Here is a 27378-nt window from a genome sequence, read left to right on the forward strand (position 1 = left end):
ACTGGGACCAGAGTTTCTGAGAGGCCCTGGGCACAAGGTCAGGGCAGGAGGTCCAGGCAGCTGAGGTCTGAGCGCCACCCTCACTGCTCTTTCTTAGTCTCGCTGCCTCCCGCTGCCGCTGAGCAGCAGGGCAGTGAAGGGCAGACTCCCAGGGGCCGACCCTGAGGCGGGGCTGCTCGGCTCCGCTGAACCCACGGTCCGCCCGGGTCCGGCCGCCAGCCTCCTTGCCCTCCGCGAGCCTCCTGGGCCGAGTTTCCGGAGCCCGGGCGCGCAGGCCCTGGCACCAGGGGGATTCTGCTCCCTCTGCCTTCTGTTCTTTCTGAAAGGGGGTGGTGCACATTTTGGCCAGGGCCACGTGCAGAGCACTTTGCTGCAAAGCATCTCGATAGACCTCTTTCCACGGAGCTGTGGGTCCCCTTCCCCTGGGTGCTGGCTAGCTTAGCTCTGCTTGGGATCTGAGGGAGCGCTGCTGCAAATGCCGACAGTAGAAAGCGAGCGAACGCGAAAGGCCCCAGGAAAGCCAGGCCAAGGGGGGTCGCCGGGTGCCAAAGCAGGCAGTCGGTGGGGAGAGCCCTGATCGGCCGGGCGCTGGCTGCCTTCGCGCCTACCTCCGCGCCCCGCCGTCGGCCTGGTCAGTCTGGTGGCTTCACACTAACAGAACCAGACGGGGAGGGACAAGAGAGGCGAGAAGAGGGCAGGGGACAGAGGGGAGAGGGCATGAGGAGACGAGGAGAGAGAGGCAAGAATGCGAATAAGACCTGGAGAGGAAGAGATGGAAGAGAGAAACGCCAGATTTGTGAGAAACATGGAAGCAGAGAGAAACGAGAGTAAAAAAGAAGCGAGAGAGAAGTGGAGAGAAGGACAAAGTGAGAGCAGAGCTCTAGGAAGGGACAAGGCCTCGTCCACGGGCTCTCAGCCGAGGTGTCACCAATGCCTCCTGCAAAGAATCAATCCTACGCCCGGCGCCTCTCAACCCACCCGCCTCTGCACGGCCCCAGGTCTCCCCCGGCCCTCCCTGCCCGGCCAGCTCACGCATCTCCTCGACCGGCCCCCACCGCTAACCCCAAACGCCGCGCGGGAGGGAGGGAGGGAAGGAGGGAACAGCCAGAGAGAGGGAGGGGCTGCGGTAGGAGGCAACCATGTGGTTCCAGCTGAATTTTTTTTTTCCCTCTCTCTTTCTTCACTCCTTTTTCTTTCCAAACAGGGAAAAGTGTTCCGCGAAGCGGTAGCGCCTTTCCGCCTCGCGTTTCCCTCCCTGACCCTGGTCCCGGCTCCCGTCAGGGCGCCAGCTGGTGGGGCGAGCGCCGGGAGCCCATCTGCCCCCGGGGGCGCGGGGCGCGGGGCCGGCTCCCGCCCGGCACATGGCTGCAGCCACCTCGCGCGCACCCCGAGGCGCCGCGCCCAGCTCGCCCGAGGTCCGTCGGAGGCGCCCGGCCGCCCCGGAGCCAGGCAGCGGCTGAGCGGGGAAGAGCCCGCGTCCGAGGATCGGGATGTCCCTCCTCCTTCTCCTCTTGCTAGGTGAGTGCCTCTGGGAGGGCGGGAGTTTGGATGGCGGTGGGCAAACGCAGCCCTGCGTCCGGGAAAGACGCTGGTTCTGACCGGGTGTCCCTGCAGCCCCTGGAGTCAGCCGGCTTTTCCGTTCCTGCCTCCTGGCCACGGAGGAGCACATCTGGCAACCGAGGGCCGCCCAGTCGGCCATCAAGATTGTCTCGCACATCTGGGCCCTTGAGGAGGCTTGGGGGAACCGTTTGATGTGCAGGGTCCTCTTTAGGGCGGTGTTTAGTTTCTGGTGTGTCTGGGAAAAGTGGAGAATTGGTGGAGGGAAGGTTTATCCAGGAATTTTTGTGCCAGGTTCCTGAGGGTGGGGGTTTTTTGTTGTTGTTTGAAACAGACGCCTCGGAGGCTCAGATTAGAAACAGATGTGTTAAAGGGTGAGCAGAGTGGCGGATAGGCAGGGTTGGAGAGGAAAGGGGAGAGGGAAAAAGGGCAGGGCCCCAGGAGCACCGGGAAGATGCAAATGCCCCCAGTCACACAGGGAAGGAAGGAAAAGGGGAAAGGAGAAGGGTTGGGAGGGAGAGAGAAAAAGAGGAGAACAGGAATGTAAAACAGAAGAGCAAGGCTGGGGGAGACCGAGCACAGAGAGTGAAGAAGACTTGGAAAAAACGGAGCAGAGGAACCAGAACAGAGGGAAATAGAGCAAGCACCACTTTTTCCTGAAACAGGCTCCAGAGCAAAGGGAAGAGTCCTCCTGAGCGTCCCTTCCTGGGGTCCCCCAGGCAGGACTCTTGGGGCCTCAGAGGCCCTTAGGCAGAGGCAGGTTTGCAGGAGAGCACATCAGGGACGTGGGTGGTAGGAGCCCACCAGAGTGACTAGGAATGTCTGAGGGGCCAGGGCAGGAAAGGCAGGCAGGGAGAGCCAAGGGCACATCATACTATGCACCCTGAAGCATGGGATCCACTCACACAGGCCCCACAGTTAGCTGGAGATCAGAAAATCAAAGAGCCAGCCAGTGGTCAAGAGTGAGCACTACCCTGAACACCAGGCCACGGGAGAACTGGTCCTGGTTTTGAACTGACTAGCTGGGTGGCCTCAGACAACTTACTCCTTATCCAGGGCTTCCACGTCTTTAGCTCTGGAAAGAGAATACTAGATGGTTCCTAAGTCCCTTCTAGCCTACAACACCAGAGGTTTGAAGGAGGCTGGTGTCTAGAAGAACCACCAAACCCTGAAATACGTGGTTAGACTTCTCTGTCTTTTTTGAAACTTTACAAACCAATTAGACTATAGCATACCCATCTTGGCCAGCCTCAGGCTGATAATCACTTAAGTTAGAGAAATGAAAGAGGTGGGCTGAGCCAAACTATTGCTCAAGTAGGGCAGGTGGGGAGGGGTTATTTTCTAAACTCTTTTAGACTTAACCAAATGTTGCAATACTGTTCCTGTGCACATCTGGCGCAGCTGGATGGCACCTTTATTCCCTTTACTGGACTCTACCACTAGGTTGCCAATCACCAGATATTTAGTAGAATGAAACTTCAGAGTTCCCTTATTAAAAACAGCTAATAGTCCTTGGTATATGAACACGTTATATGTACTATCTTGGTAATTCATTTGTTCTTCACACCAAGCCTATTGGCTGCCCAGTCATCCTTGTTGGCTACCCTCATTTTACAGATGAAGAAACCAAGGTGTAAAAAGGCCAGGTAACTTGCTCAAGGCCACACACTCATAATTAGGAGAGATGGAATTTCAGTGCAGGCTGCCTGCTTCCAGAGAGAGCTTGCTAAAGCACATTACTTTACAGCCTCCTGTGGCTGCAGAGATTCTCAAAGCGCTTACCCTCTACCACACCTGGCTGGCTCTTTGATCTCACCATCCTCTTCACAGAATGTAAGATGTCAGCGTGACCTATAGGAGAGAGGTCTGGGAAAGGGAAACAAAATTCGCACTTTTTGAGCCCCTGTCCTTATTTAAGAAATGGTTTGGAGCCATGGAATGCTCGGACACTGTTCAGCAAAGCCAGAAAGAAAACACACCAAGTTGTCTGAATCCTGAAATCATCATACTGGTCCTTTAAAGGGGCAGTTCCAGGGCTGCTTCTGATCATGGCTGGCATGATTTTTGGCCTCTCTTTTTCTAAGGATTGCATAGTATCAAACAACGGCTGGGAGGGTGGAGAGTGTTCATCGTCTGAACCGTGGGACAGTTGACTCCGTGTTTCCTGGACCTGCCAATGAGTGAGGTCAAATAACCCACCTCTCTGATGTGAATGAACAAGTAGTGCTCTGAGCCCCATGGAGAAGAGAGAAGGGGCTCTGGCTCAGCCCCTCTTCTGACCCACTATCCTGCCCTACTCCCCTAACGTTCCGGTTCTCATTGTGCCACCTTAACTTCTCTCCTGGACAACTATATTAGCTGCCACATTCCTGTCCTGCCTGTCCTCTCTCCTCCATCTTGCACACTGCTACCCAAGTAACCCTGTGAGGCCACTGGTAGAATGCACGAAGCTGGGACTTAAGAGTCTGGCAACCTCTCCAGGTTCTTGTTCTGACTCCCTTGTCTGTACAGTGGGCATAGGGGTGGGGGAATGTTCAATTCAAAATTTCTATAATTCTATGGTTTTCCTCCCTTCTTCCAAAAACGTTTAGTAGTCTCATTGCTTTTAGTGTTGAGTACAAACACTTCATTCTGACATCAAAGACTTAACATAATGTCATTCACAGCTCTTCCTCTCCTCACCCCCAGATACTCCGTAGGGAACCTGAATTACTTCATGCACCCAAAACATGTCCCATGCTTCTTTCTAATTCTATGCTTTTGTTTATGATAATCCCTCCACCAAAACTGCCTCATTATTTCCTGCCCCTGCAGATCAAAATCATGTTCATTCCCCAAGTCTCACCTTAAATGCCACTTCCTCCATACACCTGTCCATGGTTTCACCAGCTGAATATGCTTTTTTTTTTTGAGTAGTCTATTTGACCTTTGAATCCCAATAGCCTTCCTCTTATGCTACTTCTAACACCCCATTAGAATGGAAGCTCCATGAAGACAGGGACAGTGTCTCATTCACCTGTGAACCACGTTCAGTACCTTGCATAAACACTTGTGAACTATTTGTTAAGAGATAATTGGGTTTTTGAAATATTTGAAATGTTTAAGGTCGAGAGAGGTGAAAAATTTGGAAGATCACTAACCTTCGACTGCGGGATAACCCAACAGCAAGGAGCCCAGTTCTAATTCAGCTTGCTTTGAGCTTCCTTGTCTATTAATGCAAATAGGACCAGTCCTATTTTTAAAAAATTCCACAAAGAACATTACAGGGATAGGGACCAGATAATATATTTGTCATACAAATTTATTTTGTTATATCGTGTGTGCTAGTACTGGATTAAAAATAGACTTACCTGTTGAAACTTCTGCCAAGATGGGGAAGGAGCCTGGTTTCGTGGAAAGTGAGTGTGAAGAAGGCATGAATGCATAGTCCATTGGTCTGTAAGATAATGACAGGTCTCAGTGGGATTCCATGTCCCACCCTTATCTTCCCACTTTAATGGTGATGGTCATAATAATGATATATTCCCTGTAGGCTTGTATCTAGTCACATCCTATTTTTGTCTTGTGCTCATCTGGGCAGGGTACACATGAGTATTATTTCATGAATTATCTAATGATGATGGATATTTTTTAAAGGTAGAGTCAAAGATTGCCAGAACTGGAGGAAAACTAACAGACTGTTTAAATCAATGGTTCTTAAAATTTTGAGTCCCAGACCCTTTGTAGAATCTGATGAAAATCACAAAACCACTTCTTAGAAAAAGACATGTACACATCAAATTTGCCAATAATATTTAAGACCTCATTGAGACCTCCTGATACTTTTCCTTGGAACCCAAGTTAATCTTTGATCTAAATCTATGCCTTCTTTTAGGATGAAGAAGAAACCAAAGTTCAGAGAGGCTTGGCTAAGGTTATATACAGCTAGCTTAGTAGAAGGGCCAAGACTGGAACCCGAATTCCATGATCCTATTACACATTTTTGAAATAGAAAAATGTCTCTCCTTCCTTTTCAGCTCATGTACTTAAGCTTCAAGATCACAGCTGCTCTGTGATGCTTCAGTTAAGTGAGCTAAATGCTGAATAATTGGCATTGGTTTTTATTATATGAGAAATTGCCTGAAAAATCAGGCAGGCGTCATAACATTTCAATTTTGCCAACGAAATTGGAAGTCCTAGGAACTCTGCAGTGTCATGTATGTCTGGTGTACTCAGGAGAAAGGAATTAATACTCAAAGTCCCAAAGATGTGGGTGTATGTGTACAAGGAACAGGACTGGAAATCAATAGCTGTAGCTCCTTAATCATTTTTTCTGGGTGAGCCTAGGAATATCATACCACTCTGAGCCTTAGTTTTCTCCTTTGCAAAATGAAAATATGAGATTAAGGTTATCTGTAAGTTTCCTTATACTAATAACATCCTTTGAGTTTTTTTTTTTGATTCTGAGAATTTTCTGGCTGGTCCAGATGTGGTTGTGATCAGGAACAGATGGGTGTTACCATGCTTATTGATTTTTTCAGGCTCTGTTCACTCATGGCAATTGGTAGCACATGATGATAAACCAAGAAGGGTCAACGAACTAATTGGAAGAGAACAGTAGTAATCTCCATCCTGGAATTGCACTGTGGCACTGTTAGCCATGAAGCACCATTCAGGTTCAGGGTGACGGCCCGATACCCCCACCCAGGAAGTTCAGTAACTGAAATATTCACCAAAAGGACCTCATCTTAAGCAGGGTTACCTATAGAATAGCCTCAAGCATGGACACCTAGGGTAGACTTCAGTGCAGAGGGGCTATGGTATAAAACTATTTGTAAGCAGAAGCTTTTTTTTTTTTTTTTTTTTTTTTGAGACAAAGTCTTGCTCTGTCACCTAGGCTAGAGTGCAGTGGCACAATCTCCACTCACTGCAACCCCCGCCTTCCAAGTTCAAGCGATTCTCCTGCCTCAGCCTCCTGAGTAGCTGGGATTACAGGCGCCTACCACCATGCCTGGCTAATTTTTTGTATTTTTAATAGAGATGGGGTTTCACCATGTTGGCCAGGCTGGTCTCAAACTCCTGACCTCAAGTGATCTGCCCACCTCGGCCTCCCAAAGTGCTGGGATTACAGGCATGAGCCACCGCGCCTGGACACTTTCTTCTACTTTTAAAATTAAGGCATAATGTGCATATAAAGCGTACCTAGTAAATGTACAGCTTAATGGATTCCTTGCCTAGATTTGAACTTGTGGTTGGATTTTGAAATATGAAATGTATATTACCAGCCCACTTGTAGTACTCTGAGAGGGGATTATATGGGCAGGAATATTATGACAGTATAATCAATTTCTAACATTTGTACAAGGTTTAGCAGTTTACGAGGTATATTAACATACCTTAGGTCACCTCAAATCACTCTTTGAGAGTATTATTATTACTCCATTTCACAGACACATAAATGGAGGCTCAGAGAAGTAAAGTGAGCTTCTTTCTCTAGAATACACTGTGAGTAAACAGCTGAGCTAGGACACCAACCCAGGACTTTGGATTCCAAAAACCAGGAGTTTTTGGAACGTGTGTTTTCCACTTACCAGGAGACACATGGTTATTCTGAAATCAAGGCTCTGTGTTACTAAGAAGAGTGGATCAGGCTGAAGCAGAGGCTTCATCTTTAAACCCCAAAGTGGAAAGTTCTGCCGAACATTTATTACCCATCCCCTTCCCCCACTCCATTCCAATGGTTAAGAAATGTGTTTGGATGACTATTGTTTATAACTGAGAACTATTTCTACATACATTGTGTATGGATTACTAGTGTTCCTTCTAATACGTCAGAAGACCCTTCTAGTGTCCAAGAGGTCAGATGCTTTGGGGTCAGATGCATGAGCTTCCCTTGCTAGCACTATCCTGAGACTGTGTATGATGAGGTTTATGGATTGGGTATGACTCACCTCATATGTTGCTTTTTCTACTTAAAGTCCTGTTTTCAGCAGTTCTGACTTACTTGTTTCCTAAAGAAAAAATGCAAACCATACCTTCCTCCCCTTCAAGTTCTGGTTATCTGAATGTCTGGATTCTGGAAAAATAAAAGTTTATTTCCTTTGGCACCATACAGACCAAAATGGGGAAGAATGCCGAAATGAAACCTTTATTTTGTTAGCAGCAGTCAGTTGGGTCACTGTGTGTGGAGCCTCAGCCAAAGCCTGGCGGTGATAAGATTGAATGCTGCTTTGTTTCAAGAGCAGGCAGGGGAGAAAGCTGTTTCCTTTGTGCCCATACTGAGAAGAGAAAATGGGCAACTATCTTCAGAATAGTCCCTCAGTGGGTGTGGAATATTGGGGGTTTTTGTAAAGAGGGGCAGCAAGGGGGATGTGGAAAGTTCAGGTCATGAACGGTGGCAGAGGAGAAGAAAGGAGAGGAGGAGGAGGAGGAGGAGGAGGAAGAGGAGGAGGAAGGCACAGAGACTGCAGAGGATGAAAAAGCTAAGCTAAGCTGACCTCCTGGTGTTTACAGAGCAGCCTCTGAGCACGTTCTATTTCACGGATGGCGGGAGCAGCTCACTGATGTCCCTTTTAAGATCTTCTTTAGGGCTTACATCCAAGCTGTAACATTTCCTACTTCAGGCACACGCTGTCTCACACAAAACAATTACAGAGCGGGTGCGCCTGCTAGAGTTCAGGCCCCTAGCTGGGCTCTGAGACCCGGATCATACAAAAGTCACCCTTTCTACCTTCTAAGAATTCAGCTCAGGGGGAGAGATGTATTCACAAACAAGGAATGTCAGATACATGTGGAGGCTATTTTGGAGGAAAGTACCAAGGATTCTAGGAGTCCCAAAGAGGAAGCTGCTTCATTATGTGCTGGCTGCTGTGTATTTCTTCTCAGGCAGGTCTTCAGGGACTGTGTCTGATATTCCTGTGCCCCTCACAGCACTTGCTCATTATTGAGATCGCGCTAAATAAGCAGTCAGTGGGTTGATGGATCACCCATCAGCGTCAGAAAGGAGTAGAATTAATCAGTGCATCCTTGGCATTCAGCCAGGAGCTTCCTGGAGAGATTGAGACTCCCAATGTCCTTGCCTATTGAAGGTTATGGTCTCATTCTTCATCACAACCTGCCAGTGACACAGTTACCTCTAAGTCCTCATCCCTCATGGGATGTTTTCTAAAAAAAAAAGAAAGAAAAAAATGTATCTGTGAATTTGGACCTCTGAATTAAGAATGGCCATCTACTCACCCCAGGCTTGCATCTTATTACTCCACATGGAAAATGAATAGGATCAAGCCAAAGAGGAATTTTTCTGTTCCAGGAGAAATCCATTGTGCTAAGCAAAGACTCAGCCCCAATATAGTCATACTTCTTTTCTTGGTGGGGGAGGAAAGAGGGAAAAATGAAATCCCTGAGAGGGAAATTGCTTTGCGACTTCATTGTTTAAATTTAGGCTTGGGTTTGTGGGGATCGTTCAGACTTAGAGCAATAGGCCTTCTAACCCAACCTCTGTCACTTCTCATTACTTCCAATGACAGTTCCAATTATTTCCAATCACTCTTCAAGGGAACAGCAGGGAAGGCGCACACGGCTTCCACGTAGACCAGCCATGGAGCAACCGCTGTAAGAATCGGCCCCTGGGGTCCTCAGACCCTGCTGGAAGCCAGGCTTGTCTACTTGAAAATTGTGTGACCTTGGGCAAGTTACTTCACCTCCCTAACCTTAGGTTTCTCATCAGCCACTGCATCTAGTAACAATGTCATAGAGGTTTTTTTGTGAAAATTACATGAGGTGATGCATAAGAGTTTTAACGCTCTGCTTGGTACGTAATAAATAGTAAATGAATGTCTGTTGTTATTATCATGAGTTTCCTTTCTGGGGGACGGTCAGTTCATGGGTATTTGGAGGGTCTGCTTGAAGTCAGCGACCACCAGGCCATCAGCACCAGCATTTGGGGCTTCGGCCACTGTGGTTCCTCACCCTATAGGCCAGTCCCTAGTGTCCTTTAGGGAATATTGCCCTGCTCCAGGTCCACAACAGGCTCACAGATTCTGGCCAGGCTCTGGCTCATGCCTGTAATCTCAGCACTTTGGGAGGCTGAGGCGGGTGGATCACTGGAGGTCAGGAGTTCGAGACCCGCCTGGCCAACATGGCGAAACCCTGTCTCTCCTAAAAATATAAAAATGAGCTGGGCGTGGTGACGCATGCCTGTAATCCCAGCTACTTGGGAGCCTGAGGCAGGAGAATCATTCGAACCTGGGAGGCGGAGGTTGCAGCAGTGAGTTGAGATCACGCCACTGCACTCCAGCCTCTAGGTGACAGAGTGAGACACCATCTCAAAAAAAAAAAACAAAAGGCTCACAGATTGTGCCCCAACTCTCCACAGCTGCTCTGGGAGAGCAACTTTTTATGTTATTTAGCCCTAGGCAAGAGGTGCTGCTTGGCATATCACAGCCGTGAGTCTTCTTTTCCTGGGTTCTACTCTCTTGACTCATGCCCCCGAGTGCCTGTGCCAACTTAGGCTGCCCCAGCCTGGGCTTATAACTGGTTGGTTCGTTTCTGCTTTCAGTGTTAAGTAATGTTTAACTGAGCAAGTACTATGGACTAGGCATTGTGCTAGGGACTTCCAGACAAGTAATTTCTTATATTCTTACAACAACCTGTGAGATTGGTATTATTGTCCCTATATTACAGGATACAAAAGTGAGACATAAGAGGTAAGGTATTCCATCCTAGGCTGTACAGCTTGAATAGAGCAAAACAGCAGACGCGAGCAGAGTTTGCCCTCGTCAGCACTGATCTGGGAAGTAGGCATGATGAGGCAGCCAGGTCACATAGGTACAGTGACACACAGACAGACAGGAGGCCACTGGGAGGCCTGGCCTGTGGGGGCTTGGCCTAACAAGGAGCTGCAAGTTCCTCATCCCCAGTTTCCAGGCAGTCATTTGTCCTGATCAAAATTAGACTCCAATGAGCCCCACACCCAAATTCAAGATGTGTTGAATTATGTTTCCTTTTTAAATAGGAGGAAAGGAAAACCTCAAGGTGAGAAGAAAAATGTTTGTTTTTTTCTTCCCACTGACCTGAACAGCAAAGTGCGATTTTTTCTCCTCATTAAAGAGGGCTAAACTGGTGTCCCAGATTCCTGCAAGCCTAGAATTCCCACTCAGAATGAAGTCCTGGGCCAGGCAGGCAGAGTCCGGGTTTTCAGCGGAGGCCTGGTCCCCATCTGCCTTCCCCTGGGGGAGCTCTACACCATTCCACTCCCACCAATAGCGAAGGGCAGCCGGCTCCCGCCTTGCCTCCGCTCCATCCCCGGGGAGGGGAGGCCGGAAACGAGGCCACCTCTCCACAGCCTCCTTCTCTGCTCCACTGCCTCTCACACCCTGTTCCCGGAGCCCTGGAGCTTCCCAAGCCCTGAGGAATCCAGGTGACCGTCCCCACATGCTGCTGCCTCAGCCTGACCTTCCTCCTGCTCTCTCTGTCTCTCCCCTGGCGCCAAATTGGCCTGCTCTCAGATCTGGCACTTAATGAGATAGAGAGACAACAAAGACCAGCGTGAACTCTGTCAAGCTCATCTTTCATGTATTGCCCCCTTTCCTCTCTCCCTCCCTCCCCCACTCTTCCAAATTCTCACTCCACAACCTCTGCGAGGCACCCAGTCCTGAAAGCCTTTGCTCTCCTCAGCCTAAGCTAATAGTGGTGCTTCGTCCCCTGGTCCCCCACCCTGTTCTTGAAGACCTCCACGCTGTTGCCTTCCATCCCCTGTGACCAGCCACCTCTTCACCACTTCTGCCCTGACCAGCTCCCTCCCATCCACTGCCTCATCTACAGAGGCTTTCCTGACTCTCCAGGCACAGAGCTGTGCTCGCCCCTCTCAGCCCCCAGAGCACCTTGTCCATGAATAGCTTGTGGCATGTTATGGTACAGTTTGGGGTTCTCTGTCTTTCCTGGTGACTGTGACCAGGGAACAGTGTCGTATTGTCAGGAATACCAAGCCCAGTGAGCAGCTGGCACATGTTAGATTGTTGCCAAATGAATGAATGAGGGAACAAACAAATGTCTGAATGCACAAATGAATGCATGTAAAATCCCCTTCCAGGGGAAGGTTGGCTGATTCACTTTTCACTTAGTAATTTTCAGGACATGTGGCCTCTCCTTTCAGCTTTAGTTTGAACTTTAGCCTTATTAGTGGTCAAAGCCCTTCCAGCAATGTTGACTGACTCCTTCTCTGGCCCTTTAAGGTCCTCTGCAGGGAATGGCAAGAGTCGTGTATGGTCTCTGAGCCAATTCAGCAGCTCCTTCCGTGGTGCATGGAGTTTAAGGCCCTCCTCCTCTCCTTTCCTCTTTTGCTTCCGCCTCGCCAGGTTCACCCTGCTCTCACTAACCTTGCCTGGGTATCACTGAGGCAGCATGAACAGAAGAAACACAAGTCAGCTAATGAGCACAGAAAATTTTGGTGGGATTTTAAAAACATTATTTCGGCTGGGCACGGTGGCTCATGCCTGTAATTCCTGCATTTGGGAGGCCGAGGCAGGCGGATCACCTGAGGTTAGGGAGTTCGAGACCAGCCTGGCCAACATGGTGAAACCCCATCTCTACTAAAAATACAAAAATTAGCCGGGCGTGGTGGCACGTGCCTGTAATCCCAGCTACTCGGGAGGCTGAGGCAGGAGAATCACTTGAACCTGGGAGGCAGAGGTTGCAGTGAGCTGAGATCACACCACTGCACTCCAGCCAGGGTGACAGAGCGAAATTAATCAAAAAAGTAATAATTAATTAATTAATTAAAATATGATTTCTAGGCTAAGTGCTTGTCCATATGTTAGCACATTTAATTTTCAAGATAACATTGTGAGACAGGTGACAGCCTTCATTTTGCAGATGAGGATCAGAGAGGTTAAGAAATTTTTCTGGTGTTACCACAGCCAGTTAGTCAAATCAAAACTCGAAGCCAGGTCTTCTGGCTCCTGAATCATTACTCATCCTACTGCCCCACATGACCAGGAGCCCCATTATGGGTGGCAGCCGCACCCCACCGCACTCAGTAGGGCTCTGTGCTGGCTTATGGCTTCTGTGTCTCATCCCCACCCCAGCGCATCGAGTGGGCATTCAGTGAGCTTTCCCTGAAAGATGGTTGCCAGGTAAGGCTGTCTTCTTTGGGAAGCCTTGAGATTTGTTTCATGCATACAGTGACCAACCATCCTGTCTGCCCATGTCCTGTGGGTTTCTCAGGACGTGGAATGCATATTCTCAGTGCTAAAACTGGGACAGTCCCAAGAAAGCCATTTAATTGGTCACCCTAGTAGTAGAGTATCTCGCTACTCAAAGAGTGACCCTCAGGCCAGGTGCAGTGGCTCACACCTGTAATTCCAGCACTTTGGAAGGCCGAGGTAGGTGAATCACTTGAAGTCAGGAGTTCGAGACCAGTCTGGCCACCATGGTGAAACCCCGTCTTTACTAAAAATACAAAAATTAGCCAGGCATGATGGCGGGCACCTGTAATCCCATCTACTCAGGAGGCTGAGGCAGGAGAATTGCTTGAACCCGGGAGATGGAGGTTGCAGTGAGCTGAGATCCCACCACTGCACTCCAGCCTGGGCAACAGAGCAAGACTCTGTCAAACAAACAAACAAACAAAAAGTGACCCTCAGACTAGCAGCAGTGGTTTCACCAGGGAGCTTGTTGGAAATGCAGAATCTCAGACCCACTCACCCCAGACCCACTGAACCGGAATGCACATTTTAGCAAGATCCCCATGGAAGGGAAAAAACATTATAGAAGAGCAAGTACGGAAGGCACATTTGACAGAAGTTATGGAAATGAAGATTCATACCTGAATCATCTGACCTGAGAGAGGTGACAGCCTCACTTTTCTAAGCTTGCATTTTATATGTTATGGCTTTGCTATATACCTCAGGTGATGCACATTGGCAAAAAAGACTTAGGTTTATATACTGAGGAAGAAAGGAGTTAAGGGTCCACATTCAGTCCAAGTGGAATGAAAGGCTGGAGGGTGCGTGAGTGCTGGGTGAGGGTGTGTGGGCATCGAGTTATTTCATGGTTAAGCCTTTCTTGCATCTTTGAAATGATGATGTTCTTACGAAGGCCTTGGAGTTTTCTGGATTCACTGGCCTACACCCTTTTGCTGAGGTCGGGCTGGAGTGTCACAGTGGACAGCAAATAAACCAGACTGTGTGTGAGGACAGCAGTAGCCTGTGTTCTTGGGCCTGAGGATTGAGAAAGGGAAATAAACACCCAGAGGGTAAATCATATAATAGGAACCACGCTTGGTGAAGAGTAGACCCTCAGTAGTTATAATTGAAGAAATAATTAGGCCACCAAAGAGGTATTCCAAGACTACATGTTTTCCTGTTTGATGCCTGGCTCTGAATCTAGGTCTCATTTTCACCCTGCCCAAGGAGAGATCAGAAGGGAAAATTTGTAGGTCCCTTCCCTGCTGCAAGAGTCTAACCCAGATTTGGAAATGAGTTATTCATGGTTTCCCAGCCTGTCCTACCCTGTGGTGATGACCTCGCTTGGATGGAAACAGAAGTGATGGAATTTGTGCTCCAGGTGAGAAAGTGGTTGGCCAGCTCTTCATAGGATGCTTCAACAACTTCTCTAGGGCCTCGGCTTATCTCAAAGCAAACCTGGGTCAGAGCAGTTGTTCGGCCTCTTAAATCGGTGCTGTGTGTCATCCTGGGTCAAAGTCATTGTAAAAGTCTTTTAAATGGGTGCTGAGTGTCATCTTTTGTTAATGTTTTTGCTCTACAACCAGACTGTCAGATGTTAAAATAACAGGCACCAAGCAATGTAGGAAAAGACATTTGTATTTCTAGGATTGTGGAGCAGCCTTGAACTAAAAGAAGCATAACCCACATTTGTCGACTTTCTCTCTATTCCAAGTCACATGCCCAGTAGGGAGCCCAAAATAAGGGCAGCCCAGGGGAGGGAATGACAGGCAGGCCTGGAAATGAATGTGTTCATCCGTTCGGTTGGAGCTGTTTCAGACAAAGCTGATTTCTGCTGTGATATTAATCCCACCCAGACAACAAGAAATCAAACTGTCACTTTTCTCAGAATGGGGTGAAATGTTTCTGACCTAGGTTTGGTTTTATAACAATTTCTTCTGTGCGTATTGTTTTCCCTGGGATCTCAAAGGGCTAGCTGGGGGTGGATCTTAGAAGAAAACACAGATTTCACTTACAGGGCAACTCCCTTGCCTGGTACTGTGAGTGGAGATAGTGCCGTACATGACCCGAGAGCCTGGTCGGGAAGCAGATTGACAGAGGAGAGAAACTGGGGAACAAAGTAGGACAGAGTGGAAGTCATTGCCAAAATGTTTGGTACAGATAATAAGTGAAACAAAAGTTTTGGGAAAAGATAGTAAGGGAGATGGAAGAACTTAACTTCAGCTCACAGTGGAGCAAGAATACCTACCATGAGGTGAAAGCAATTGCTTGAGGGCATTGCATTGGGGTGAGCCAGGGCAGAGGCTGCAGAGAGCCTGGGACCTAGGAAGAGAGCAGGAGAAAGGACATGTGGGGATGAGGTGGAGACAGCTGTGAAATTGTTCAGTCTCACTCTGGAAACAGAACACATTCATAGTTTATAGGCCAATTTGGAGACCACCTCAGGCTGTGTGGCGGTGTTGGGAAGTGACTGAGCAATTCACCTCTGGGTCTCAGTTTTCAGCCTGCCAGAGGAGAGACTGGAAGGGAGAAGGTGTAGGTTCCCTCTCTGCTGCAGAGGTCACGCTGTGTGGTATTCCTCTGTGGGGAGCCATAGACTGGATCGCGCATTGTTCTTTCCCCTGCAGGCAGCGTGGCTGATGCTCTTGACACTGAGGTTGGAGGCAGAGACCCTCTCACATGCACACACCCCGGGCCCCCAGTCTGCTTGCTGCTGCTGGCTCTGCCCCAGTGCTTTCCTATCACTAAGAATAGAGACCTTCTCTCCAGGCATCCAGCTTCCCACACAGTCTAATTCTGCCCAAGCCTCTGCCCTTGAAGATACCAAAGTGGTTTCTGTCTCAGAGTCTTTGTGCTTGTTTTTCCCTTGCCCAGGAATGCTCTTGCCCCAGATGGCTGCAAGGCTGGCTCCTTGCCTTTCAGGTTTCAGTGCAAACACCACCTCCTCAGTGAGTGCTTTCCTGAAACCCTCTCTCACCCCTGCCCCAGCTAACGAGGGCCTCTGCCTAGTCACTATCAATTTGCCCTGTTATATTTTCTCCCTAACACTTATCACTGTCCTTTTTTTTTTTTTAACTCCTATGCATTTCTGTTTTTGTCTGCTCAGGCTGCTTAACAAATTACTATAGACTGGGCGACTTATAAACAACAGAAATTTATTCCTCACAGTTCTGGAGGTTGGGAAGTCCAAGAGCAAGGCACAACACAAGGTGTCTGGTGAGGGCCTGCTTCCTGGTTCATAGAGAGCCACATGGTGGAAGGGGTAAGGGAGCTCTCTGGGGCTTCCTTTCTAAGGCTCTGCTCTCATGACCTAATCAGTCCCCAAGGCCCCACCTCCAAATACCAGCACCTTGAGGGTTAGGATTTCAACATATGAGCTTTGTGGGAAACACACACATTAGACCGAATGTGCCATGTACTTTCTTACTGCCTGTCTCTGCAATAGCCAAGACTTCGTCTATATCATTTACTTCATTTACTTCTGCATCCTTAGTGCTTAGGACAGTGCCTGACACAGAGATCCTCATGTACTCACTGAAGGTTACACAGCTGGTAAGCAATGAAGTCTGAATTTGAACCCAGGCAGTCTGACTTGAGAGCTGGTGCCATAAATGAATGTTATTCAAGCCATCTAAGCCCCTGCTTCTCAGAGTTTTAGAATTTACCTGGGGATCTTGTTAAAAATGCAAGTTCTGATTTAAGTCTAGGGTGGGGCCTAGGACTCTGGATTTCCAATAAGTTCCTAGCCAGTGTTGCTGGTCCATGGAAAATGCCTCTCAGGAAGAAAGGGAGGGAGGGAAGGAGAGAAACAGAGGCTCAGCGAAGTTAGGGTGGCTTTCCTTAAACTATTAAGCTAGTTGGTGGCAGAGTTGGGACTCCAGCCAAGGGGCCTGGCTCCCAGCCCAAAGCTCTTTGAACCCCCGGCAAGCCCAAGGATTTTAAGGCATACTTACATCTTGTATTGGTAATTGCAAAGGGGGCCCAGGACACTGGCCTCTGCACCCTGCGGATCACTGGTACTTGGTTGCCACTGGGCCTTCCCATTACAGGGCACAACAGTTCTTGTTTTGAGAGACAAGAGTGGTTTCCCCAGAATTTCCAAACCCCCTCCTAGCACAAACACTGAGGTATGTAATCTCCACTCTCTGCCTCATGAACAAGACCCCTCTAGCGGCTCTAGGGTTTGCCATTACAGTATTTGCTATAATGAGTGTCAGCTCATTTGTGCGGCCTCCACCCTTCCCCAGGCTTCCTTGTTCCTTTCTTTCTGACACAAGAGATCAGAGCTAGACCTGTTGGAAACTTTTACAAATCTCTCTGTCCCGCCTCCACCCAATAGAAATCTCTTTCTGAAAGATGATCATTCATCCTCCATTTGAGCAAACAACAGGAAACTCAATACTTGCAAAGCCCTTTCCACTCTCAGGCAGCTCCTTCCATGAGAAAGGACTTTCTCCTCTGAACTGGAGTTTCCCTTCCTGGCATCTTCCACCAACCGAGGTAATAAATATTAGTAATGGCCCTAACTGCCTTACAAGTAAAGGGTCCTCCAATTTATAAAGCGATGTTTTAAAAACATTTATCAGGCTGGGTGTAGTGGCTCATGTTTGCTAATCCCAGCACTTTGGGAGGCTGAGGCAGGAGGATTGCTTGAGGCCAGGAGTTGGAGACCAGCCTGAGCAACATAGGGAGACACCATCCCTAAAAAAATTCTTTTTTAATTTATCTGTAACAGACACTGTGCTAGACATTTTCATATATGTGACACCTCATGTAATGCAACCACACCCTGAAGTACAAAGCACCAATCCTCATTCTACCAATACATAAACTGAGGCTCAGAGGGTTTAAATGATTTGCCCAAAGATAGAGGCCCCGTAAGCTTCAGAGGCCGTGTCCTTTCTAAGACACCACAGCCACACATCCTCCTGCTACTCAAAAACCCTTCAAATAGAGAGAGTCCTTTCATTTGCATCTCCCATCCTGCTCTTCTCTTTTACAAATGTAATACTCCTATCCCTTTAACCTTCGAGTTGTCACAAGAATGCTAACCATCATGAATGGAGGTCATGTTACGTCCCAGGCACTCAATATGTAGACTAAGTTAATCTCCATAACAACCATCAAATATCTCCATTTTATAGATGAGGAAACTGCTGAAACTCAGAGAAGCAGTTTGTCCAATGGCACTCAATTAGTGACTGTCAATTGAGGATTCAGCTTGGGTGTCTTTGTGAAAATGAGAAAAATGCTAGAGTGAAGGAATGGAATGAAGGCAATGGGAATCCAAGTGAGGAATGATGCACACTTGGATATTCTCCCATTTAAACCATCTTTCTGGTGGTGGCACACTTGACCTCTCCTACAGAATGACTTAGCACAAAAGGAGGCTCTTCAGGGGAGTCTAATCTGGGCAGAGGAGTAGAGCCTGAGCTATGGAGGCCATTGCTCTGTGGGGGTCATTTGACACCAATTCTAAGTACACTTTTTAAAAACAAGATTTGGCCCAGGCGTGGTGGCTCATGCCTGCAATACCAGCACTTTGGGAGGCCGAGGCGGGTGGATCACCTGAGATCAGGAGTTCGAGACCAGCCTGGCCAACATGGTGACACCCGTCTCTACTAAAAATACAAAAAAAATTAGCCCAGCATAGTGTCACGTGCCTGTAATCCCAGCTCCTCTGGAGGCTGAGGTAGAAGTATCGCTTGAACCCGGGAGGCGGAGGTTGCAGTGAGCCAAGATCGTGCCACTGCCCTCCAGACTCCAGCCTGGGCAACAGAGTGAGACCCCATGTTAAAAATAATAAAATAAGTAAATACAAATAAATAAAAACAAGATTTTTTGGGATATAATTAACATACAATGAACTGCACATATTTAAACTATATAATTGGTTGAGTTTCATATATGCCCATGAAACATCACCACAATCAGGATGTTTTAAACATGTGTCATAAACCCAAAAAGGATGGCATCTCAAGGCTGGGCACAGTGGTTCAAGCCTGCAATCTCAGCTATAGTCCAGACTGTACAGAACCTGTCATCCTCCCTTTGCTTCTGGATTCCCATACAACTTTGTAGTTTGATGATTTGTTTTGATCTTGAGGCCCAGAATCCATGTTTACAGCCCTTTTTGGCTTCTTCAGATTCCCATGAACCCCTCATATGAGTTCAAGAATAAATTTACCATTAAGTCCTTGGGGCTGAAAGATGAAGTAAATGTAACCCAAAGGTGTTGGTGCTCCAGCTGAGGGTTCCTGATTCAGCAAGGATGAAGTGACCCAACAGAGCCTCCAAGAAGATGCTCAGGAGACAGGAGGCACAGGGCCAGTGTCCGCTTCTCACCCTCACATCTGCTTCCTATTGTCTCACTTTTGCTTCCTAAGACTGCACCTCCCAAATACACACTGCATCAAAGAAGCAAAAACACCCCAAAGCAGTGAGGATTTTGAGGGAAGGGCTCTGAATTCAGACAGAAGCCCGCTCTTGGGCGGCCTCTAAATGGCCTAAGTACCGTCTTTACCCTAAGACTGTCTATATTCCCCTCCATCAAATTAATCTCTGTCTACTCTAAGCTCTCATGAACTTTCGGTTATGGCAGCGATCACCTGCACCTGCTACCCTTCAAAATGTGGTGATTCAGACGTCTTCTTTCACTTTCTAGACCATAAGCTGTCTGTAGGCATGGTGCTGATCTGATTCTTCTTTGCATCCTCTGTAGTGGCTAACATGTGGTTACTCAGTAGGTACTTGTTGAATGGACAAGTGAATGACCCACCTTGTCCTAAACCTCAGGGCAGGACTTAGAGCTGAGCATAGCACTACCCTTGTGTCTCTCACACCACATGCCACATATGAAGATTAGTATATGACACCCAAAATGGTGATTCTCTGTGTGTAATATAAATAGAACCAGGGAGATGCATACACTGTCTCCCTCACATACACTGTTAACTCTCAGCAAAGGTAAGGCTTGGCTTGACAGATTGTCACTGGTAAGGCTGCTTCTAGGGGCAGATATAGCTCCCACCTCCAACAGCCCCAGCAGGTGCTAAGGAGCCAGGACAGAACAGGCATTCAAAGTGGGAGGGAATAGTTACCAGCATGGGGGTGGAATCTCAGCAACTAGGGTTCCATTGGCTCGGTCTCAACCTTCAAAGGAAGCCTGTGGAATAGTGGTGCCTGCAGGCCACCAGCCTACCATTTCCCTTCCAGAGATACTCATTTCTTGAACAAAACGCCCAAATGGTTAAGCTTCCTTGGGTCACTCAGAGAGGAATCTTTATACATCAGACAAAGTGTGATTTCAAATATAGACATGCCTAAATGAGTGTTTCTCAATTTTTTTTATTTCAGGAACTAGTGTAATTCCAAAAATAAATTTGGGCACAAAATCAGGGGCTCACTTTTAAAATATTATTAACTATAGTTTTAAACAAAAATACAAACTACCATCCTGCTGTTAAAATTATTCCTAAAAAGAAGCAGAATTTCAAAAACAAAAATAAAAAGGCAGTTGGCAACCATTCATGGACAGTTCTTTGTTTCCAACAGCTAACACTTAGTGAGTGCTAAATGTACACTAGGCACTATTCTAGGTATTTTAATAATATCTCATTTTATACACATGCAGATTACATCATCTATATTTTTTCTTACTCGCCTGTGAGGCAATGAAAATGTCAAGGACCGGTGGCCTAAGTTTATACTCTAGTGCTAGGGAATCGCTAGCACTTGGTAACTAACTAAAATAAGATTTCTTGAGGCAACTCACAGCTGCAGGAGTCAAAACTTCTATGAATCTTCAAGTTTCCACCTGATGCAAAGGCCAGGATATGATCTTTCAGAGTGAGCTCTTCTATGCAGGATCTAGATGACAAACATCTTCCTCTCAAGTTTTCTTCAATATATGGAACGCATTGAGTTCTGTTCCCAGTTGACACTGAGACTCATAAGCTTGCAGCCTTTGTCAACCAGTGCAGTGCCCCAAATAAATAATAACTGAGCCAAAGCTAAAATACTTCAAACTGTATCTTTGCACAAAAGATAAAGGAAAAGCAAGCGGGGCATGGTGACTCACACCTGTAGTCCCAACTACTCAGGAGGCTGAGGAGGGAGGATCCCTTGAGCCCATCAGCCTGGGTGTTATAGTGAGACCTCATGATATTGTTTGGCTCTGTGTCCTCACCCAAATCTCATCTCGATTTGTAATCCCCACCTGTCAAGGGAGGGACCTGTAATCCCCACATGTTGAGGGAGGAAGGTGATTGGATCATGGGGGTGGTTTCCCCCATGCTGTTCTCATGATAGTGAGTGAGTTCTTGTGAGATCTGTTGGTTTTATGTTTAGAAGTTCCTCCTTTGCTCTTCTCTCTCTTGCTGCCTTGTGAAGGTGTCTGCTTCCCCTTCCACCATGATTATTGGTTTCCTGAGGCCTCCCTAGCTATGCAGAACTGTCAATTAAATGTTTCTTTATAAATTACCCAGTCTCAGGGAAGTTCTTTATAGCAGTGTGAAAATGGACTAATACATCCCGTCTCTTAAAAAAAAATTTTTTTTAATAAGTCAGGCATGGTGGTGCAGGCCTACAGTCCCAGCTACTAGAGAGACAGAGGCAGGAGGATCACTTGATCTCAGGAGTTTGAGTCTGCAGCAAGCCATGATTGCATCACCATACTCCAGCTGGCGTGACAGCACGAGATCTTGTCTCTAAAACACCAAGGAGAAGCTACCACTTTTGCAATAGAGAGCCCCTTTCCCCACTTTCCTTGCCTCTACTTCCAAAATACAGGCATTAACATTCCACTAGTATGTTTCACAATGAGCACACACCAGATGGCTTTAATCCAGGGAAGGAATGCTGGGTTGAGTAACAGGGTGGTGAATTAAATAACCCTTAGATAACCATTTAAAAAATCCTAAGTGCTTCCTAATTTCCAGATTAAAGAAAATTCATGGGGCCTTAAAAAAGAGAGAATATAAAGGACCTTAGGTTGCTGCCTCTAGACAGAAGGGCCTTTAGAAGATGGATAGACCAGCAAGGTCAGCCATTGCAAAAGTCTCTCCCCAGAGACCAGACACATCTTCCAAAGGAGGAAGGAGGCAGCAAGTGGGAGGCTCTTTTATTTATTTTTTCAATGCTTAACAAAACAGCTCAAAGAGACCCAATGTCAGGCCTAGATGTGAAATATTATATTTAGGGAGATAGTCCTTTAGTGTCCAGATGGAAGAGAAGCTGGATTCAGGATAGGATGTGGCCTAGTCCAGATGATCTTTGCCTATGTCATCCCTTCCCATTAACCTTCTTGCTTCCCTGAATAAGAAGGAAGGAAACAATCAGAATTTCCTATTATACATAGTATGAAACAGAAAACTTTTAAGCTATTTCCTGTTCCCAAAGAACTGGATGTGGAGGGAGATATGAGGTAGCACAGTGTAGTAGAAGGAGCATGTAATTACGTGTAGGAAGAGCTTGCTCTGAAGGACAATGTCTTGGCCTCTATATAAGATGGAAAGGTTAAGGTTAAACTTAAGAAGTTTAAATTTCTAGGCCTGGAATTTTTATTTTTTGTTTTATTAAAAACAATTTTTTTTGAAACAGGGTCCCGCCTGTTGCCCAGGCTGGAATGCAGTAGCGAGATCACAGCTCACTGCTGCCTCAACTTCCCAGACTCAGGTGGTCCTCCCACCTCAGCCTCCCAAGTAGCTGGGACTACAGGCACACACCACCATGCCCAGCTAATTTTTTGGATTTCTTGTAGAGATGGGATTTCACCATATTGCCCAGGCTGGTCTCAAACTCCTGAGCTCAAGCGATCCACACACTTTGACCTCCCAAATTGTTGAGATTACAGGTCTGATCCACAGCACCCAGCCCAGGCCTGGAATTTTTTTTTGATGTGGTGAAGGAGTGCGGCAATAAAATCCTTGTTTTAATAAAACAAAAAATAAAAATTCCAGGCCTAGACAGTGCTGTTATTTATCAGCTCTGTGATCTTAGGCAAGTCACTTATTCCTGAGCTTCAGTTTCCTCATCTGCAAAACAAGGACACAAACTCCCATTTTACAGAGGAGGATGAGGCTCTTAGAGGTTAAGAAATGTGGCCAAAGTCACAAACTAGTGTATACCTTATTGCCACGCCTGTGCTCTTTTCCTTAATTACCCCAACCCTCAAGATGAGATCATATGTATTAAAATATTTTGTAATGAGCCAGACACTGTGCAGTCATTCCCTTGTGGTTGTTACACGCAGACTTCCATCTGGCATGCATAAAAAGGAATGTCAGCCTACATCTACATGTGTCCATGAATGCATTCATGTAAGACTGTGCATTACAAATAGAAGTCACTTTGTGGTCTGACTGGCATGAGAATACTTTTGGAATAACAGGATAGAGCAGGGACTCTCCAAGAAAACCCAGGCTATGTGCTGGCTCCAGCCATAAAACAGTCTCGTATCATGGGCAATTGCCCATGCTGTCATATCAGCACTGCAGCTGGCACTGGCTTGTTCCCAACAGGGGATCCTACCTACCATCCTGTCCCAGAACCGAGCTCTTTGTAAGAGATTAAAGCAAACCATATCTGCTTTACTAATAATTGTTCTAGAGACGTCTAGGAAAAGAGGATGTTAACCTTGAGAGTGAAGCTCTGGGTTTGTATCTAAGGGTGCAAGGTGTGACATCTCATGCATCCTGAAAAGGTGTCATGCAAAATGGTGACGAGGAAAATACTACGGCCCTTATAGAAGCATCCCTCTGGAAGTGCTCATACATTATCAGTGGGGTGCAAACAGCACAAACCTCTTTAAAAAACATTTAAAAGTCAGCTTCAGGAATTTTAAAACCATTCATAGCCTTGGCCCAATAATTCCATTGTTAGAAATCTATGCTAAGGACATAATAAAATACAATGTAAAAAAAATATTTATTGGCTGGATGTGGTGGCTCACACCTGTAATCCCACAGCACTTTGGGAGGCCAAGGCAAGTGGGTCACTTGAGCCCAAGAGTTTGAGACCAGCCTGGGCAACATGGTTAAACCCTGTCTCTACAAAAAAAAATAACAAAAAATTAGCCAAGTATAGTGGCTCACACCTATAGTCCCAGCTACATGGGAGGCTGAGATGGGAGGATCACCTGAGCTCAAGAGGTTGAGGCTGCAGTGAGCCAAGATGGTGCCATTGCACTATAGCCTGGATGACTGAGAGAGGCCCTGTCTAAAAAAAAACAATAAATAAGCAATAAAAGTTTATTGCAACATAAACACTGGCAGAAACTAAACATCTCAAAATAAGAAAGTGGCTAGGTAGGCTGGGTGCAGTGGCTCAAGCCTGTAATCCCAGCACTTAGGGAGATTGAGGCAGGTGGATCACAAGGTCAGGAGATCGAGACCATCCTGGCTAACATGGTGAAACACCGTCTCTACTAAAAACACAAAAAATTAGCCAGGTGTGGTGGTGGGCACCTGTAGTCTCAGCTACTTGGGAAGCTGAAGCAGGAGAATCACTTGAACCCAGGAGGCACCTGGGCAACAGAGCGAGACTCCATCTCAAGAAAAATAAAATAAAAAGAAAGAAAGTGGCTAAGTAAATTATGATTCATGAATCTATATAATCAAATATAGCACTGCTCGTAAAACAGATGACAAAGAAATTTTATGACTTGCATAAATGCTCATAATATAATGTTGAGTAAAAAAAAATACAGAATTGTATATACAGTATAGTAAAATCTCTACAGTGAATATGTTTAAATGCTTAGAAAACAGCCTGGAAGGAAATCTGCACTGAAGTGTTAAGAGCCGACACAGATGATTGTTATTTTCTTCATTATTTTTGTCCTTATTATCCAAGTTTTGTATAACAAGTATGTATAACTTCTATTTTTAAAGTATTACTTTAAACATCTAAATGTCTAAGTGCCACTCGTCCTTAAATGGCTTTTTCTCTTGCTTGAATTAGTACGACAGTCTTCCAACAGGCCAAGCGCGGTGGCTCATGCCTACAATCCCAGCACTTTGGGAGACCGAGGAGGGCGGATCACTTGAGGCCAGGAGTTCAAGACTAGCCTGGCCAACATGGTGAAACCCTGTCTCTACTAAAAAACAAAAATTGGCTGGGCATGTTGGCACGCACCTGTTAATCCCAGCTACTCGGAAGGCAGAGGCAAGGGAATTGCTTGAACCCAAGAGGTGGAAGTTGCAGTGAGCTAAGATCATGCCACTGCACTCCAGCCTGGGTAACTCCAGCCTCCGCCTCAAAAAAAAAAAAAAGAAAAGAAAAGACAAAAAAAAAAAACTTAGGGAATAGTCTCCCAACTACCCTCCCTTCTCCAGTCCCACCCCCTTTCCAGCCTGCTGTCTCCAAGATTACCTTCTGTGGACTCTAAGAGACCAGCTAGCCCTTAGCTTAATGCAGAGTTTGTCTACTTGGTGTCTTTAAACTAGGAGAACCCTTTAGAGTCCCTGGTATGACTTGCTGTTCCCCACACAGGCCATACCCTTTCAGATCTTCTGTTCTTCATGCATGTTCTTCCCTCTACTTAGAATGACACCCTTTCCCCATTTTTCTACCTGGGAAATGCTTACTTGGCATTTAAGGCCAGCTCAGAGGTTAGCCCCTCTGGGAAACCTTGCCCGTCAACCCTAACCAGAGCCGGTTGCTTTTTGCTGTGGTCCCCAGAGACCTTGCTCATGCGCTGGTTTTAATAAATATCATAATATGTTGTGATAAATATATTCGAACGTCTCCCCACATAAGACCATATGATCATAAGGATGAAGTCTGAGGCTCATTCGTCTTGGTATGCCCAGTGCCTGGCACAGAGTCCTCGCCCCGTGATGAACAGATAAAGAAACTGGTTATTAAGCTGCGACCAAGGAGGCAGCAGGGAATATTAATGCCAGCAAAGAGTCTTTATAGGATGACAATGAGCTGATCCTCATGCCTCACAGGGGCAAGAAAAAGCAGGCTTCATGTGCAACACAACGCTTAAGTTAGCCGAAAGGAGGAACTTCCGCAGATTGTTATTGAGGACTAAACTCTGACCTTTTTTCTTCTCTTCCCCAAATTACTACCTAAGGGGCCTGAGGAGTTTGCCCTACAAACCATGAAGTCTCATCAGAGGGATTTGATTTAACCCTATATAATGTGGCCTGCTTTCCAACCTGACTCAGGCACATCACATAACAAATAAGGAAGGAAATGAAAATATTTTAACCCCAAATATATTTCCTTGCCATATCTTGAAATTGCCCTACCAAGTCATCTCTTGGGGTTAAAAGTCTACGTTCTATAGAGAATTTCCTTTTCCTCTTCCAGACCCTTTTCCTGATCGAAGAGAGAATCCACTAAGAGTCTGGCACCTTTTTAAGTCCGATAAGAAATTTACAACCAATTGTCTCCGAAGCTGTACCTGGAGACTTTATCTGCATAATAAGAACCTTGGTCTCTACAACCCCTTAACTCAGACACTTCTGTTGATTCCAGGTCATTAGATAAACTCTTTCAACCAACTGCCAATCAGAAAAATTTTAAATCTACCTATAACTTGGAGGCACCGCCCACAAACCCCCCAACACCGGCTTCCCCTGCTTCCAGTTGTCCCACCTTTCTGGACGAAACCAATGTACATCTTAAATGTATCCTAAAATGATAAAACCAAGCTGTGCCCCTACCACCTTGAGCATATGTTGTCAGGGTCTCCTGAGAGCCATGGTCACTCTTATTTGGTTCAGAATATGTTTCTTCAAATATTTTACAGAGCTTGACTCTTTTTATTGACACTATATTGCAATGGATGAAAAATTGGGGTTAGAGGGATGTCTTAGGCGTGGAATAAAAAGCTCCCTATCTAAGAGGGGTTGGACACTGTCCTTCTTGGAGACTGGAAGATGGACAAGATGACCTCAGTCAGACCTAGGCTTCAGTGTCTTGTCCAAGGAAACAGGGTGGAAGCTTTCTCCTGGAGCCCACTGTGATTCTGCCATAGGCCTGGGCAGGTTTCCATGTCAGCTGTGCTAAAAAACCCAGATCTGCAATTTGAACCTGAAGCCTTGCAGACAAAGAAGACTGTGTGGAGAGTAGGCCCAGTTACTGCAAACCCAGCAGGACTCTCGGCTCCTCAATGCTCATTAGCATCTTAAGTTCACATAAATATATATGAGGCTTGTGGATTCCTCTGGGAATCCCAGAGGCCCTCAGAGCCAAAGCAAAATCTCTTCCTTTTTGCATCTCCTTCTGGACATTTGGAGCCCAGCTGCTTTGGGGAGCCCAGCTGCCTCCAGGGATTCCCCAGCAGGGACCTCACACCTCATTTTCAGAGTGCAAAAATAGACACTTGGTCCTTTGAGGGGCCAGAGCTTTGTTCTCTCCCTCCCTCTCTTATGGTGGCCTTTCATATTCATGGGTCCCTGAAGAGCAGGGTTTCCCCACTACCCTCTCATATGCCCCAATCCTGAGTGAATGCTTGGATGCAGCACATACTGTGTGAAGCCCGGAGTAGATGCTGCATAACCCAGGGAGGGCAGGTGCAAGAGCGTTGAGGGGAATGAGACCCAGCACATTTTGTTCTTAAAGGACTCCCAATCTAATGCAATATACAAAATAGAGAAGGAACAACAAAAAGTATACACTTAAGATGCAGCATCCACCTCACGTA

The 27378-nt window shown here is 46.7% G+C and overlaps 1 protein-coding gene across 1 annotated transcript in view; it reads left to right on the plus strand.

Moving 5' to 3' along the window:
* The first annotated feature begins 983 nt into the window (after nt 1-983).
* The window catches only part of CLMP (CXADR like membrane protein), a 116339-nt gene continuing 89944 nt past the window's right edge, over nt 984-27378 (plus strand). Inside the window, exons 1-2 of the mRNA XM_003253305.4 lie at nt 984-998; nt 1205-1518. Coding sequence (XP_003253353.1) covers nt 1491-1518 — 28 coding nt within the window. The 5' untranslated portion in view covers nt 984-998; nt 1205-1490. The remainder of the gene's footprint in view (nt 999-1204; nt 1519-27378) is intronic.

This window comes from Nomascus leucogenys, chromosome 15 (genome assembly GCF_006542625.1).
Source record: "Nomascus leucogenys isolate Asia chromosome 15, Asia_NLE_v1, whole genome shotgun sequence".
Taxonomy (NCBI): domain Eukaryota; kingdom Metazoa; phylum Chordata; class Mammalia; order Primates; family Hylobatidae; genus Nomascus; species Nomascus leucogenys.